This window comes from Conger conger, chromosome 9, assembly GCF_963514075.1.
Source record: "Conger conger chromosome 9, fConCon1.1, whole genome shotgun sequence".
NCBI lineage: Eukaryota > Metazoa > Chordata > Actinopteri > Anguilliformes > Congridae > Conger > Conger conger.
The window spans coordinates 30499123-30516316 of record NC_083768.1 but is presented as its reverse complement, the minus strand read 5'-3'; the positions used below and the strand labels follow the sequence as shown (position 1 = coordinate 30516316).

The 17194-nt window shown below is 42.2% G+C and overlaps 1 protein-coding gene across 1 annotated transcript in view; it reads right to left on the bottom strand.

Annotated features, from left to right (window-relative positions):
• Positions 1-7642: 7642 nt before the first annotated feature.
• kcnq3 (potassium voltage-gated channel, KQT-like subfamily, member 3) overlaps positions 7643-17194 on the bottom strand; it is an 83436-nt gene continuing 73884 nt past the window's right edge. Inside the window, exons 10-15 of the mRNA XM_061255137.1 lie at positions 12426-12631; positions 9742-9847; positions 9088-9219; positions 8645-8740; positions 8440-8524; positions 7643-8347 (exon numbers count right to left, since the gene is read on the bottom strand). Of these exons, the coding sequence (XP_061111121.1) occupies positions 7643-8347; positions 8440-8524; positions 8645-8740; positions 9088-9219; positions 9742-9847; positions 12426-12631 (1330 nt within the window). The remainder of the gene's footprint in view (positions 8348-8439; positions 8525-8644; positions 8741-9087; positions 9220-9741; positions 9848-12425; positions 12632-17194) is intronic.

Sequence of the window (17194 nt, the reverse complement as noted above, 5' to 3'; positions counted from 1 at the left end):
AGAAAAATAACATTTAACTGGGCTCTGGAGACACCACGGAGCTGCGATAGCAGGCGTGCTGAGTGTGGTCTTCCTCCCATTGGCTTTTCACAATTACTTTCTAAATAGCCGTAATAACAGGCCAGCGTGTTATATGAAACTCTGTGGCTGCAATTATTCTCACAGAGGAAACTGAATGGTCTCTTTAATGGCACAGTGGTGGCACTCTGAGTCACAGACGCACAGCTTTAATTGCCAGTAGGAAATAAGGCTGGGAGTTTTGGGTATTTGCAGAAGCCTGGGAAAAAAATTCACAGAGGAAAACCGAGACCAGGCTCCACCGCCTGAACACTGTTATATATACACACAAGAGTATTTGCATGTAAAAAGCACTACTCCTTTTAAAAGAGTCACTCACAGATTGACCAATAGGAGGTCTAGGAAATAAAGATTTTTCAAAGCATCACTGTAAAAAGATTTTTTTGAAGTTTACATACATTTTGTTTAACTTAAAGTGAACCATCATACTTTCTGTCACTGATTAATTTTAAAGAAAGTGAGGCATGTAAACATCAGATACGCGATTGATGCTAGTATATCTACTGTAGAAACCATTGTGATGTGAGCTATCTGACATGTCATGTCTGCATATACTGGTTCTGGTCTATGTTGTCACACCCACCGGAGAGCGTTCAGTTCAGCCACTGTAGTTATGGTCTTTCCTCAAGACGATAGCCCAATCTCCAGCAACTCTGATCGAGGTCCATCTCTCAAGCCAAAATGAATCCACTTAAATCTACAAAGCCCTCATCTCCCTGCTCTTTAATGAGTCAACTTAAATGACTTCAATGTCCATTTTCTTAAAAAAGATTATTCTCGATTAAGCTTTCCAGATGGAACCAGAGACTTTGGCACCGCAACACTGTCATCTCACCTTCTGAAAGAAGGTGATACTTTTCCATGTTTTGCCCTCTTGGCTTTGTATTTTGTCGACATTCTTGCTTTTGGATTATCTCCGGAAAGATTTTATTGTGAAAATATCATTATGAAAAATACATTTAGATTGACTGTTCTAATTTGCACTGATTGATTGATTGATTGATATTTTTGTTTTTTTAAATAAATAAGAAGTAAATAAATAAAAAGAATAGAATATATACTATATATATTAACCTCCCTACATGTGTACATAGTGAGATGTACATAGTTGTCCCTCTCAAAACAAAGGCAGGGTCCACCAGGAAACACTGAATTTATGAACACTGAAGTTATTTCTTGCCGTATATTTACAGCAATACCCTTTTTGAGTTAGGTGTCCAGTTGCATTAATCGTGCAGGGAAATTGGTATTGAGTAATATGCAGGGGTGTGTAGTTTGTTATTGCTGGTTTGAATGGGATTGGCTAGCTTTGAAAGGCCACGGGATCTTAGGACATGTTGAGTCTCTGTAACTTTACCTGCGTGTCCTTTCGTCTTGCTCCAGCTTCCTCTTGGGACTCTCTGAGCTTGCTCTTAATGGGCCTCCTATAAAAGTGACTCATTGCATGGAGTGGAGCACAGTGTCTTGGAATAGTTCAATCAGATGAAAGCAGGTGTGGTTTCTTTCCAAGGTAGGGGCGCCCACTGAGGGCTTTTCATGAGTGCCTAATATCAAATTTAATGTAAGAAGCCCGCATATACACTATGCAGAAGATTTGTAATCAGGTTAAATGTATTGCATAAATGTGATGCAATGTTGTGAAAAGGCATCTTTCCCCATCCTGATCTCCTGTATTACTCCCTTGTCACACTGAATGGTTTCATAAAATGTTTAGGGTGAATCTTCCCGGGAGTGGCAAACCTGGTTTAAGCGACAACTCACCCAGGAAATTCTTTGGTGACATGGGTACCATTACTTCTGGCATAAAGGAAATAAAGCATTTAATAGTAAGAACATCACAAGAGTCAAACAATGTGATGCTAATGTGATGGTGTGGGGGGGACCTGGACAAATTGCAATTATTGAAGGAAGCATGAACTCCTCTCTGTACCAGACAATCCTTAAGGAGAATGTGTGGTGTAACATACATCTACAGTAGTGAATGTTCATAGCTTTTGGGTAAATTACATTTGGGAAAATTCCACACAATTTCCTCACAGAAGAATCTGCGTAAAAAGAAACACAACTGGACATATTTTGGCACATCTGTTTCATTTTTCATTCAAGAAGTGTTGTATGATTTAAAAATGTAATTAATAAGACAGTGGTAGAATTGCATTTTAACATCTCTTTATTAATAACTGGTGCAGTTGTAAAGACCAAACATAAAAAATCAAGTAAGAATACAATTTGCATATTATATCATGAAAGGAAAATATTAAAACTTGTCTGATCCAGAATATAAATTCCAAGTACCATTTAAAAATTGCAATGAAGAAAATTATACATAGCTCTGAAGGCCACTTGTATAAAAGGCGTGTTCCCTTTGTTTAAAAACAGAAAAAGAGAATGAAAGAAAAACCAGAAGAAGCTGACAGGAGTAACAAGCATAATATTGGCTATACTGAGAAAACTCTTAAGAGGGCAAGGCACAAATATTTCATATCAGTCATATGCCCACAATTACAGGTTATGCAAGGTGTGTACATTTGTGCATTGGACAGTATGCAGGTATACCACTCAAGTGTTAAGTATGAACTAAATCTTAACTATCAGAGCAAGCAGGAACCCTTATTCACATACGTTTCTATTGCCGTTAGGTGCACCTAATCTGACGATAGTTTGAACTATGGATTTTGACCCTTGAAACTTAAAATTAACATTATATTGATATGAAATGTAATAATATAATTTTGTGACATCTGAAATCATGTATCAACTGAGTTCCTTAACATCAGATAAGGTGCATCTTACAAAATGATAAAACATAGCGAACACAGTATTTTTGTAACACCAATCACTAAGATTATTCAATAAAAGCAAACCTCCCATTACTCCCGAAAATCTAACTATGCTGACACACTCCGAGGTATGTCACCACTAGCTGTACAGTGAACAAACGATATGAAATATGACACGAGGTGATTGGATAGAGATGACTGGTCTCGAGTCACGACCAGGGTGGACTTCCATTCGAACAGATGACAGCCTGGCAAACAGATGTGGTCAGTTCATCTAAAGTGCAAGCCTAAAGCAATGGGCAAGATGTGAAAGTCTTGGGTTCTAATGCTCATTAAATATCCAAATATATGTCATGAATCAGTGATGTGAAAAGGAATGATAATGGTAACCACAATGCTGAAGTAATGGGGGCAGTAAATCAGTTAGGCCCAAACCTGACTGAATCCCCTTGACTGATCTCAGTGTGTGGGCTGAACACTGTGCCACTCGAAAGGTTCTTTACCCATATCTGTGCGCTTTTCTTAATTCATGTTTGGAGCTACACAACAAATTGTATTTAAGAAATTGATGTGACACCACTGTATGACAAACGGATGTTTTTTTAAGAACGGCTCTGCATACGGTCATTTTCAGGTCAAACTGTATGCACCATTGGACACGCACAACATACAGATGGCTTAAAGCTTAAATTAAGGTTTAGTGGTCTTCCACAAGTGTATGATGAGAAAAATAGCATGGAATGGTCTTCTGGGTGTTATTCCAGATGTGCAATATTGTTAGATGTGATATAAATTGAACATAATGATCAAGTCATTTTACAATCAATGGAATGAGTCTCAGGAATATTAAATATACCTACCAGTTTTGGGCTTCACATTTTTTTGCCAGACAAATTGTAAAAAAATTGTCATTTTAGTGACCTTTGTGCATTTGTCTTAACTAATGAGAGTGTTTGCATTTGAGAGTGTTCAAAGTTTAATGAATCCTCCTCCAACTGTCTTGGTAGTTCAACGGACAAGCAAGGGAACATCAACAGCAAATGAATTTCAATTCCACTGTAAAAGCTCCAGGGCCTTCCTTAAACAAACTTACTTTGACTGAAGGTTTCTGAGCGAGGAGAGTATGTGTTCCATTGTGTATGTGTAGCTAGTACCTTTTGTCACTTGACATAAAAACTTCACAAACAAACATTCAAAATTGCTGTAAAGGCACGCCTGATTCGACTAATTAGCTGCTCAACAAGACGACTAACTGTTGAATGAGGTGTGCTTTCTTTTTTCTCTTTTTTTTTTGGAAGCCAATTGTACCCTATCTATTCCAATTATCGCTGTTTAGCTGAGGATACACCGTCAACAACCCCGTTCCAAGGCGGCCCGGATGGATCTAGTGTTCCTGAGAACGACACGCCTTCGTCAAGCTGTATCGTCTCCCAGTCACCATGATTCCGAGGCACCCGGGGCGCTATAGTGCGCAGCAATCCTACTAACCCCTCCGAGTCCCTCCCTCCCTTGGAGCGGCGAGCCAATTATGCCCCTCCACGAGAGCTGGCCAAACTCGGCTTTGGCAGGACCGGGAATCGAACCCCGGTCCTCGGTGTGCAACTGTAACAAACTGATGCCTGCATCAAGGTCTGTAACTTACTCTGAGGTGTGCTCCCTTGGAGCTGGAGTGAGAACCTACAGGACAGTAGACTGGACAGTAGATTTTCAGGAACAGGGTTGGAAACCACTGCCCAAAAAATCACTTCCCAAACATGTATTTTTGTACATTTATACGGAACATATATATGGGCGGCCTGTAGTGTACTGGTTAAGATAAATGACTGGGACAGGCAAGGTTGGTGGTTTGAATCCCAGTGTAGCCACAATAAGATCCACACAGCCGTTGGGCCCTTGAGCAAGGCCCTTAACCCTGCATTGCTCCTGGGGAGGATTGTCTCCTGCTTAGTCTAATCAACTGTATGTCGCTCTGGATAAGAGCGTCTGCCAAATGCCAATAATCTAATGTAATGTAATATATATATGAGGGCATTAAACACCACACACACAAGAGGAACACATACCCCCAAGGCACAATCACAGAGAATGACAGTTCACCATGAACTACTGTAACCATATTGGATTCTTTTTTCTATTCCAGTGACTATCAATATCAGCAACAGTTTTCCTTGGTGGTAGTCTTAATGAATTCATCACTGGGTGCTCAATATAAGTAATTTGGTCATAAAACCTGTGTAAAGAAGGTATGCAGTCAAATTATATTCCTTGAGTAGCTTGTAAAATGACACAGGGCTCTTATACAAGCAGGATAAGTTTAGGGTTCCGTATAATGTATAATACTACTGTATAATGCCTTTAATCTGGAACAGAGGAAAATGTAAAAAGAGGAACTCCAGTGGCTACTATTAAGTATATTCTTATAAATATAAATTGGTTAATATTGTCCAAGTAAATATTTCTACCTAACACTGAATTTTTGTCATTGTAAATCATCTAGCTAAGGAATTAGCTTCCCTGTAACGGTCAGCAAACCAAATTGCTGAAGTTGAGGAAGAGGATGATTTTGACTTGAGTAGCAACATATCGTTAGCTATCTGCAGTGCAGGCAACACTGGTGCTTGGTTCATGGCTATTAGTGGTATTGTGTTGGCAGCAGGTGAATGCATGATTAATGGCAGTAAACCATTTCAGTGAAACTATCTATCCATGTATGTTTTAACTGGCAGGCAGAGTTCTTTACGGGAGTTAAATGGGTACCTAGCTAGTCAGCTATTCATCTAGGCTAAAGCTGTGAAATTGACATCTCTGTTGTTGGAATATACATCAATGCATTCATAAAAAGCTGCTGCATTCCAGTGTTAATTATAACCATATACTATGACTGTGAAGCCAGATTGTGCTAGCTGAGAAAGACCATACAGGCTTGTATGATTTCACTCAATTGCAAAAAGAACAAATTTAGCACTTGTTCCCTAGTGACGGATTATTACCATTCTCAACCAAAAGTCCATGCTGGTTTTTTGCCTTAAACTGATATGATATGATACGATGTCAATCAGTGAAAATGTTTTCACCGGAGTTCCTCTTTCATTACATTTGTTATGATTTATTTGAAATTATTTGTTTATGTGAGTAAGTAACAATTGCCTAAATTTGCTCATAAATGTAAAAGATAATGCACACTGCAGGAGAACTGGACAGAATCTCAACTCCCAATGAAGAGTTATTAGAAATGCATTACAGGGCAGCTGCTTTGGCTTTTCCCTCCAATCAAATGTTATATTTATTGTTGTTCTTCTGGATTCATTGCATTGAGAGGCTGCTATATTGAAGTGCAGGGAGCATTTAATGTAATGTAGATCTTATTCTGCATATCACAGTATGAGTTTATGTGATGCAGATACTAAACATGCATCTAATTTTCTAGAATGTGATGTGCCATTTATGCCACATGTAATAGTTTCCTGACATGACACAGGACATAGGAATCCTCAAAATTAGCAGGGCTACATTTTGTGTATTTTGTGCACAAATTATAAATGACTAAAAATGATATTTGTAGTAGATTCCATATATTTGGGACCTATAACCTCTATGAAAGTGGCAGGAATATTTTCTCTAGCATGTACTCCCCTTGAAAACACATAATCCCAAATTAGTTCATATCCTATTAATGTTGTATGCGAAGGCTAATTGTTAATGTCATTAATAATCTAAGGAAGGCAATAATCTGACCCAATACGTATCGGGTTTTGAACATGTCTTTGATAATGCAGGTGGGATTCAGAAATTTGTGATAACAACACTCTTAATATGGATGCATGTAGTTGTGCCAGAAAATCAGTCACACTTTACATAAAACAGACAATATACCTATGTAATTACAGTGTAATTGTACAAACAATTACACTGTGTAACTGTAAGTACACTTTGCTACATACAGTACCTTTCTTTTTTTCCCAAAAGTGATGGGGTTGAATCTTGTTTAATTTCATGAATGAAGCTGTGGTTTGGGGCAAGGATTACCTGCATTCAATATCCAACAGCACCTAGGCAAGGGGTACTTACATAGAGGTTACACAGTAACTACAGTGGTTTGTAGGTATATTGGCTGCTTATCATATAAATAAAATATATAACTTTTGCAAAGTGCAAATTTAGTTTCTTGCAACTAAAATGAAATGATATCAAGAATATGCTCTCAGAGAACTATAATGTTACGTTTTATACCTTTCATCTATTGCAGTCAAGAACCTTATCAACCTTTATAAAACCTTATAAGAAAGGTTTGGAAGTCCCTCAAATTATCCATAACATGTATGACAAAAAAAGCAAACTGAATATTTTGTTTTGCATTCTTTTTCCAGCCCAAACATACTAAGCCACACATACTTGACTACAGAGCAGGAGAAATGCTGTTGACCACAGTTGAACATTGTTTCAACCACTCTGAAATGGTGCAGCTTCATGCAAACCATGCATAAAAACTGAAGTGTTGTTTCCTTTAAAAAAATAAGTATTACAAAAATGGCATAGCATTTAAAGTATTCCTTTGAAATTATATATTTTTTTCATTACCTGAACATTGCAGTGCCTACCACTAAACTTGCATGCATCACATGCATTGCTCTTTGCTTCGCAGCGATAAAGCTTTGGGTGATTTTTTTTTCCTTTGTATAAGTTTGCAATGAATGCTCTGTACAACATATGTATACTTTACACTTTCCTCCACCAGCTGATGGGCGGGGAAACTCCTCCCTCTCTGACGCCCGGCCCATATGGGGTTAGGGGGGCGTATTCCACACCGAGTCCGGGAAGCCCTCGCCCGTGGAGGACAGAGGGAGGGGTCCGCTGGGGGTGAAGGGGTCCGTGTCCGTGTCCGTCTCTCCCTCCGCCAGATAGCGCTTCTCCTTCATCCAGCCGGGGCCCCCAGCTCCCCCCGCCCCGAAAGTCAAATCGTCGCGCTCCTGCGAGATGCTGAACCCGCTGGGCGAACGCTCCAGCTCCTCGTGGGTGACTGACAGCAGCGAGACGGGCGTGTCCGTGTCCCGCCCCGTGGTCCGGCCCTGCTCCTGGGAGCCCGGGCCCCGGTAGGGGCCGCGGGCCTCCTGGTCTGAGCCCCCGCGGGTGTCGTTGAGCGAGCTGATGGGGAGCACGGTGGGCCGCTCCATGTAGGTGGGGACTCCGTGGCCCACGAAGGCATCTGCACCCCCGCCTGGGAGGCCCGGCCCTCCCATGCCCTGCTGGCAGCTGTAGAAGGGCACCACCTTGCTGACGGGGACCTGGTAGGACATGTGCGGGCAGGCCTCGGCGTAGTTGAAGAAGACGCGGCGGATCTCGGTGAAGCCGCAGTCCTCCAGGTCGGCTCCGCCCGGGACGCAGGGCTCCATGGTCATCCGAGCCGCTCCCCCGGAGTCCACTTGCAGGTGCTCCATGTGCTGCATGTGCATGTCCACCAGAAAGTCCAGCTTCTTCTCCATGTCCTCCACCTGCAACAACAAGCGCTACATCTTCAGACCGCACTGCCAAATGACTCCGGGCCTGCAGAGGGACCACGCCACCGACTAAATCATATTGGTACCTGTCTCTCCACTCTGACAAATCTTCCCATCATGCTTTGGTCTTCTGGCTCTGGCATGGACGCTTTGGCTAGGTAGGGCTCATGTCTGAGGGGGGGAAGAAAATAGCCTGTCTAATTTTAGATGCTGAAATGCACTGGAAAACCATCATACAGTAGCATTCAACATACTGGAGGAAAGTGGAATTTGAGAAATGGGACACTGAACCTGGGAGACTGCTGAGATGGGTAGGTGAATGGTAGTTTCTGGGTCTTCTTGTGTTTTGGGGTTAATGGGGGTCCGGGGGCCAAGATCATGTCGATTCTACAATATGACCAGGACAAAAGGCACAAATCGGTTATTAAAAAACTAGTGTCTGGGCACAGAACTGCAAACTCACAAAAAAACATTTCAGGATTGGCCCATGAATCATTCAAATAAGTCTGGGGTTAACACTGGGCAGTTGGACAATGGTCATATCAAAGTTATTTCCACCATTGTTGGCACTGTTGGCACAAAATGGTAGCTATCTGCCATAAGCAAAAGCATTGCCTTAACAGAACGACAGACTCTGAATGCTGCAGTCTGTAGGCCCCTGGTTAACAGACAATAAGGTAGACATAAGGAGAGTAGAAATGAAGGTAGGATAAACTGGAGCAGCCTGCTGTTACCTTGTCTGGAGGTATTTGATTCTGCAGAGCATGTCCAGGTGCCCTGCAGAGTACTGCTCGATCACATCCTTGACGTCATAAGGCCTCAAAGTCTCCTTGAACTTCTTTTTGTTCAGGAGGAATTTCATGATCCTACGGAATAAAGATGGTTTGGTCAAGCAGGTCTCAATTGGTCACCCCGAGAGAACAGCCTCAGGCAATCGGCAGTCTACCGCAATCTTTTATGCAGCTGTGAAAGGGGGAAATCTGGCTAAGTTTAGCGGTGCATCTGCAATATCCTCCAGTGGAAGTTTGTGCTAGAAGAGCTCCAAACCAGAACACTACTGAGGGGACCGAACTCTACATTGAGGAGCATGACCCTTTCAGGGTTCTTTACCCTCAGATAAAGGCTAGGGATGAGTGAGACCCACAGAGTGCGCTGCGTGTGTTATAATATGTGCTTCCTCTGCTTGTTTGGTTATGGCTTTAAATACATTGCATGGTTCTAGATTAATGGTATCCCACAGTAAGATAAGATACTACCATTTGCTGTGGTTAGCGGTATGTGTTTATATTATATGTAACTGTTTTTCCTCATTTCAAAGGCTTTGAATAATTGGACAGCTTCTGCAATCTGTAAAACCCCTGCAGTTATGTGCATGGAACTGCCCTGACCTGACAGCCCGGATGACCAGCTTCAGTGTAGGGATCATCTCCTCCAGGAGAATATCTGGGGGGAACCCCCTTTCCTCACACACTGGGTCAGGAGGAGCCCCAGCATCTGTGGACAACCAGTGAGAAATGAGAGAACTTGAAAAACCCCCAAGCTCTGATAGCCTCTGGGAAGTGGCCAATGAAATTGATGATGTAATAACTGGTCACGTTTGGTAACTAAGGATAGGGTTCATCCATCCATTATCTGAACCCGCTTATCCTGATCAGGGTCGCAGGGGGGCTGGAGCCTATCCCAGCATACATTGGGCGAAAGGCAGGAATACTCCCTGGACAGGTCGCCAGTCTATCGCAGGGCACACACACCATTCACTCACACAGTCATACCTACGGGCAATTTAGACTCTCCAATCAGCCTAACGTGCATGTCTTTGGACTGTGGGAGGAAACCGGAGTACCCGGAGGAAACCCACGCAGACACGGGGAGAACATGCAAACTCCGCACAGAGAGGCCCTGGCCGATGGGGATTCGAACCCAGGACCTCCTTGCTGTGAGGCGGCAGTGCTACCCACTGCACCATCCGTGCCGCCAAGGATAGGGTTCATACAACAGAAATCACTGCGGCCATTTCATTCCACAACTAACTCATATTGCTTAAGCATCTCAAATTTGGTGTCACTCTAAATTCTTTTTAGATGACTTCATAGCATGAATAAAAGTTAACCATGCCCAAGTCATACAAAGTATTTCTGAAACACAACTGCAGTGGGTTGCAGCATGTAGCGACTGACTAGCCTACTTGAATTTGCCTGATGGAAAAGGTTTATGACAAATATGTCAGTGCTAGCAAAGGAAAGACCCTGTTTCACGAAGCAGGATTGCTGAGTTATGTAACTGGATGTAACCATGTACAGTAATAGGATATTAGTGTGATATTATTATAGTGTGAAATTGCAATGTAATCAACACCTACCAACACCGATCACAAAACCAACCAAAAATGAGAATCTTACATATTGGCACTTCAATATGTTCCTAAACCCCTTAAGGGCTGGGCCAATGTGGGTTTTTTTGCATTCTTCCCTTTTCCTCACTGTGCAATTTACAATATATACACTGATTGAAAGCATTAAAGCTCACAGCTCTATCAGGGTAGCTTATTTAAAGCTTTAGCGAGAACAGTTGGATGGCAAAACAAGCATGGGGGGCTGTCTACTCTGCATTTTTAAAAATCATGTACTACAAGAAATACGGTAATGTCAGGGTCCTTTTCATGGCAAGGGTAGCTCAAACCAAATATACAATAACGCAATTCTAATGACGGAGAAAAGCCGAGAGAATGTCCATCGAATACTTTGAATTTCTCTGGAACAATTGTTGTCCGTTTCGCCGTTACATACTTCTATAAAAGTACTTGTACATATGAATGATATTATCTACATTTTGTATAGGCTCTCTGGAGCCCACATTTCTCTGGCCAGTATTGGTAATGTAGTTGCACTGTATAGGTGTGACCCCCATCCGTGAGCAACACAATACAGTACAACTTTTCAAATGGTGTATAGTTTGTTTGTATCGGTCTGCATCTAAATACATTCTCAATACATTTTATAAATAAGGTGCAAGTCTGCTTTTTAAAAATAAAAAGCATGTGAAATTGTGTAATGTATTTGACTTGTTAATGGGGGTTGGGCATTTGCGAAAAACCTAAATCAATGGACCTCAATGAATATTACTACAGAACATCATTGTGATTATTGTATTGATTATTGTACTGAAAACCTTTTCAGTGAGAAAAAAAATCTACCACCAAAGGGTAATCTTTCAGAAGAGACCAGGATTATGCCTGAGGTAAATTCTTTTGGAGGAACACATTATTGTAAAATGTGCCCTTGAATTACTGATTGGTGCCCTCAAAGGACAAATTGTTCCCTTGAATGAGAAATGAATTCCCTCAAATTACCCTCATGGTGACCATGACATTTAACATTAAACTTTGCAAGCCAACATTAAATGCTTCTTACCCACTCTGCATGCACAGAACACTGCACAATACCGAAAACGAGCTGGACTTTAACCAGAGTGATGGAAATTACATTCTATGACAATGTCAAAGTTTAAACAGGGGAAAAATATGTTATTTGTGATAATTTGAGAGCACTAACTATTGATTCAAGGGCTTGCATGAAAAAATCATTGAAACAAATTAAATAATAACAGATTACTAATTGGAGGGCACCATTTAGTAATGGGGGGGGGGGGGGGGGCAGATTACTAACTCCAGGTAACAGATTACAAATACAAGGGAACAGGTTACTAATTTGAGGGAACAATTAGCTAATTTGACAGTCTGGATTTATCACAATTGTTTCTTATGACCTCCCAGGGGCAGAATGCAGAACTAAAGCTCAGGGAACACAAAAACTCTGATAAGCAGAACAGAATTTACATAGCTTTAACAGGGCTTGCTTATCTTTTACCAGACGATTTCCCTTTGTAGTAAAGTTTGATGGCATTTCTGTTCAGCAGTGGGTGACCGACATACATCTAGTCCAAATGTAAAACAAAAAAAGAACCTCAAAAACATTAGGGGACTCAGTGCTGGTGGGCAGATGAAGTTCCCAGGCCTCAACACACCCCCACTCTGAAATCCAAGCCCGCAGGGGGCAGTTGTCACCCCCCTTACCTTCAGAGCTCTGTCGGAGAGCGTAGGCCTTCATGCGGAACGCCGTGCGGAACCTCTCACGGTTGCTGAAGCCAGCTGGCTTGGGCTCCTTGGTGGGACTCTCCTGTATGGAGTCCGGGTTCAGAGGCATCATCAGCTTTCCCTTTATAGCGGCGGGGGCACGCGGGTTGGGCAGCCGGACGCGCTCCAGAAGACTCAGCTTTTGGCTGGGGGGGGAGAAGAAGACCTGAAGCACTGCCACACACTGCACCACAGCATGAGCACACAATGAGACACGCGCACACACACACACATGCACACACACACACACACACACACACACACACACACACACACACACACACACACGCACACACACACGCACACACACGCACACACACGCACACACACGCACACACACACACACACACACACGCACACACACACACGAACACGTGCACGCACACACACACACATGCACACAAACACACAATGAGACACGCGCACACACACACGCACACACATGCACGAGCACACAATGAGACACGCGCACAAACACACATGCACGCACACACACACAAACGCGCGCACATGAACACACAATGAGACACACGCACACACACGCACGCACACACACACACACACACAGAGTGCGCACTTACAGTGCACAGATGTATTATTTGTATACATAGAAATGTATTTAAACTATGTATTTTATGTATGGTGACATATAGAGCACTGGGAGATTCATGACGGTTTTATTTCAAATAACGTCCATTAGTTGAAATGATGGGGTGTATTGGTTGCTTATCCAGGGCTGTGGGAATTTGACTTGATTCGTTTCTGGCTTCAGTTTCTGTGTGGTTCCACAGTGCTAGCTGTTGCAAATGCTTCTTAAAGCCTGCTAAGTGTCAATGTTCAGTTTTAACCTTGAAACAAACTAAATGTCAGACAACTTTTAATCCATCCTGAAATGAAACGCATACTGTGCCGGCTTTTCTTCTGTAATGTCAGGGAATCTTTCCATCAGCAGATGTGATTGCCATTTGGTATTGACTAAGCCCCAGCAACCTTTAAAGCATATGTGGTATGCCAATTATTAGATCTGACTTCTTTATTGACTGCTTTATGCAAAGCCCTTTATTTATTGAAAGGGCTTTGCAGTTTAGCTTGAATTACTTTGAACTAGAATTTTTTTTTAATCTTTATATCAAACAAAGATAATTGTGTTGGAGCATGGATCACATATAAAGTCAACAGACCATAAGGCAGATATTGTATGCAATCTGTGGTCCTACCAAACCTTCCACGGCTTATTACCTCCTTTCATATGCTGTGCACCCTATGGCCATTTACTGTACATATCACAGAAGCATAAACTAACCTTCCTTTATGCATTACAGTAATCCCATAGCGTGGTTGTAAATGAATGGAAGGGGCAACTTTTTGTAAAGTAGGGCCACAGACTTGCACACAAGTGAACATCACTTAGTGCACTGATGACTGTAATAAATTATTGGTGCAAAAACCTCTCTAAAATAGACTTAATAAATGCATTATCTTAACGAGACAATTCTTTTAATGATCGGAGGTCAGTATTCAATTCTCAACCTTATTTCAAGGAAAGAGTAACCTTTGAAACAATTAATAGTGTGGATTATAATGGCCTTCTGCTGGGCCATTTGTTCCTGTTATTCAATCCTTTCAGTGGCTCGGAAAGGTTAAGGCAGTCTGAACCATAATTTCCACTCTTCTCAACTGACAGATGCTGCAGCCAGCTACCACATAATATGCTGAACAGAGAGGATCCAGCCAGTTTCTGATTAACTTGGGTACTTTGAATGACAGCTCATTTTAGGTCTAATTGTCTTGTGTTTGAAACTGATAAACTCCTATAAGCCGAAAACAGAGCTTCTAACAAACTTGGTTTAAAGTGATAATGGCAGAGAGACGATCACGGTAACTACAAACAAATTGTAGATCTGAATTTAAACAAGATCTGAATTGAAATGGTATTTATAGACATGGTTTTTATAAGTCTGAAGTATCATCTGCCAATAATATTCCTACACCTGCAACATGAAAAACAGCAGCAAAAAAACAATCTGTCAGTCGATGGCAATACACTGTAACTCAATACATCTTTCACCAGTTATGGTATGTGGTGCTCTGTATATCCTAAAAGGTCCCCACGGCTGATGGAAACTGACAAAACTGGGACACAGCGTTAAAGATTAAGCCTGCTCTCTGTGTCTTGGTTTCGTCTTGCCACCCGCTTCTCAGGGGTATTACAGTCCATCGCTTCAGCACAACCAGAATCTGCCTTTGTGCACGAGGGAAGATTCAAAGGCTGCCAGAAAGCAAGCTCTTTATTCTGGAATTACTGATGATGTTTGGCAGTGACAGAACCGCCCTGTAAATCTAAACCCTCGTTCCCCCAACTGGGGAAAACTAGCTCCCTGAAATGTATTCTCTGCGCTCTGCTCCCACACAGAAGGTACAATATGGCCCTCTATCACCTGAGCGGCATAAAGGCAGCAGATTGAGGCGCTGAGAGTCCGGAGAATGGCGGGACATTAAGTCTGGAATGGACCCGGACAAAGGGTTTCTCGCCGGTAGTTTCTTGCGAGTGAATAAAGATGGGAAAGCCACACGAGATAGCCGCAGGCGAGCGGCCTAGCTGTCCGCCCGTCGGACAGGCAGGCCCGGAAAGGTCACAGCCCCCGCCCCCTCCCCTCCGCTCTGCAATTTGCCCTCTGTGGCAGCGTAATTCCTCTCATTGCGTCTTCAACGGCCCAATTTAGAGGGTTTTTTTCCCCCTCCGAATAGACGAGCAGGAAATGATTGTGACAGGCCGGAGAGAGAGCGAGAGATGACTCAAGCTGTGGGTTGTTCGCTGCGTTGTGGCTCATTTGTCACCCGGTATGGGGCAGAATGTTCGGTCGTGTCTGCCAGGTCGTTCTGAAAAGTGCCGATAATGTCGACAACACTAATGCCCGACTCCTAGATCCTATCGCTGAGGCTTAAAGCCCTTCAGCTTGGCAGGGTGATTTGCTTTGACTTTGGTCAGCTGCCAACAAGGATTTGGAAGGCAATTCAATACGGGGCACTGGGCGTGGATTAGCGAGAAGCTAATAAAGTAGAGGAGTGGCATGTTGGCCAAGGTACTGGAGCGTGACTTCAATGAGGCTTTTTAGCACAAGGGGAGTCAACTGCGTGACAGCAGGGCTAAAGAACACGGTGGACAAGGTGGGAACAGTGAGAGGAAACAAAGCCATGCCAGGGTGCCATAAGCTTTCTGGTAAAAAGAAGATACAACAAATCAGAGGTGCTATCGCCCAAAGGGAAACCCCTCCCTCCCTAAGCAATGCTGCAGTGAATATGTATAGCTTTGTGAGAATCAGGCCTTAGCATGACCAGGTTTTACTTCTGAATTATGAGGCATGACACTGTATCACTGTATCAGTCACCTGTTTCCCCAAGAGCAACTCCCCAGAATGTAAACAGTCAAGGTGAAAAGAGAAGCCTTGGTTTTGCGTGGCTGACTTCACCTTCAGTCGACATTGTTAGCCATTCGCTCTTCATCACTGGAAGTACAAACAAAGGCACTCTCCTGGAACAGCTCCGGGCGTGAGAGCAATGCTAACAGGCTGACAGACCGCAAAAAAACAATAAAGACATCCCACGCCGCAAAATGTAATTACGGTTAAGAAGATTGCATAATTGTTCGTATGGCTCTCGAAAACCTTTGTGAATTCTTTACTTCTTCAAATGACCCCCAATTGTGAAATCTACTGAGGATATGTTAGTTCTGCATTACCACTGAAGCTGGTAGCAGTCAACACCACCTATTGACAAATCCTAACTCATAACAGGTGAACCATGTTAACTGGTGAAAAATGTGCATCATGTTACCTACTTACCTAGCCTGCCAAAATATGCTTACAACTAATAACTTAAAACTTCTTGGCTGTGGTAGACTGTGGTAATGACTACAGCATTCTGCCTGAATTGGCACTACATAGTACTTAATAACTGATAGTCTACTATATAAGAGATGTAGCATAAAATCTGACACTGGAGTGCTCATATACAAATATACATAGTTATAAATAGAGGTGCTCATTTGTCTATGGGATTATGAAAATGCACTGTCGCTTGATCAAAATACATAGCATTGCAGCTTAATCGTGACTGCGATCTGCAGAAGCCCAGGGGTTCTGATGAGAAGATATAATCAAGCACACTTTGTTTTTTACACAGAAATCAGATCTGCATGCAATCCTGGCACATATACGGTTTATTGTTCATGTTGATGTGAATAAGCGGGGTTGGCTTAATGATTCCCTTCCTCCATTCAATCACATCCTTAATTTTCCAATGATCGTTTTTAATGTGGTTCCTTGTTAAGGTTAGACAGGGTAGTTGAGGGGAAATTTTACAACAGAACCAGACAACTAATTACAACTCGAATAAATCCTGTTAAAAGCACTAAGCACTGTTTTAGGACAGTCTGACAGCTATTCATTACTGATGGAGGGGTAATTGAGATACAAACTCAAAGTCCAAATGTCAGGAAAGCCTTGAAACTTAATTAGCAGCAGTGACTTCCTCATTAGTTAACAGGAAATGTAAGACTCTATTTCATATTTAATACATATTTAATGGTGGCCATTAACCACTTACTCACTGTTAGAGACACATTAGGCATAGATTAATATAGAAGGTTATTTAAAGACGGCTATTTTAGGATCTTCATTAATCTTCGGATTCAAACTTTATTTCAGAGG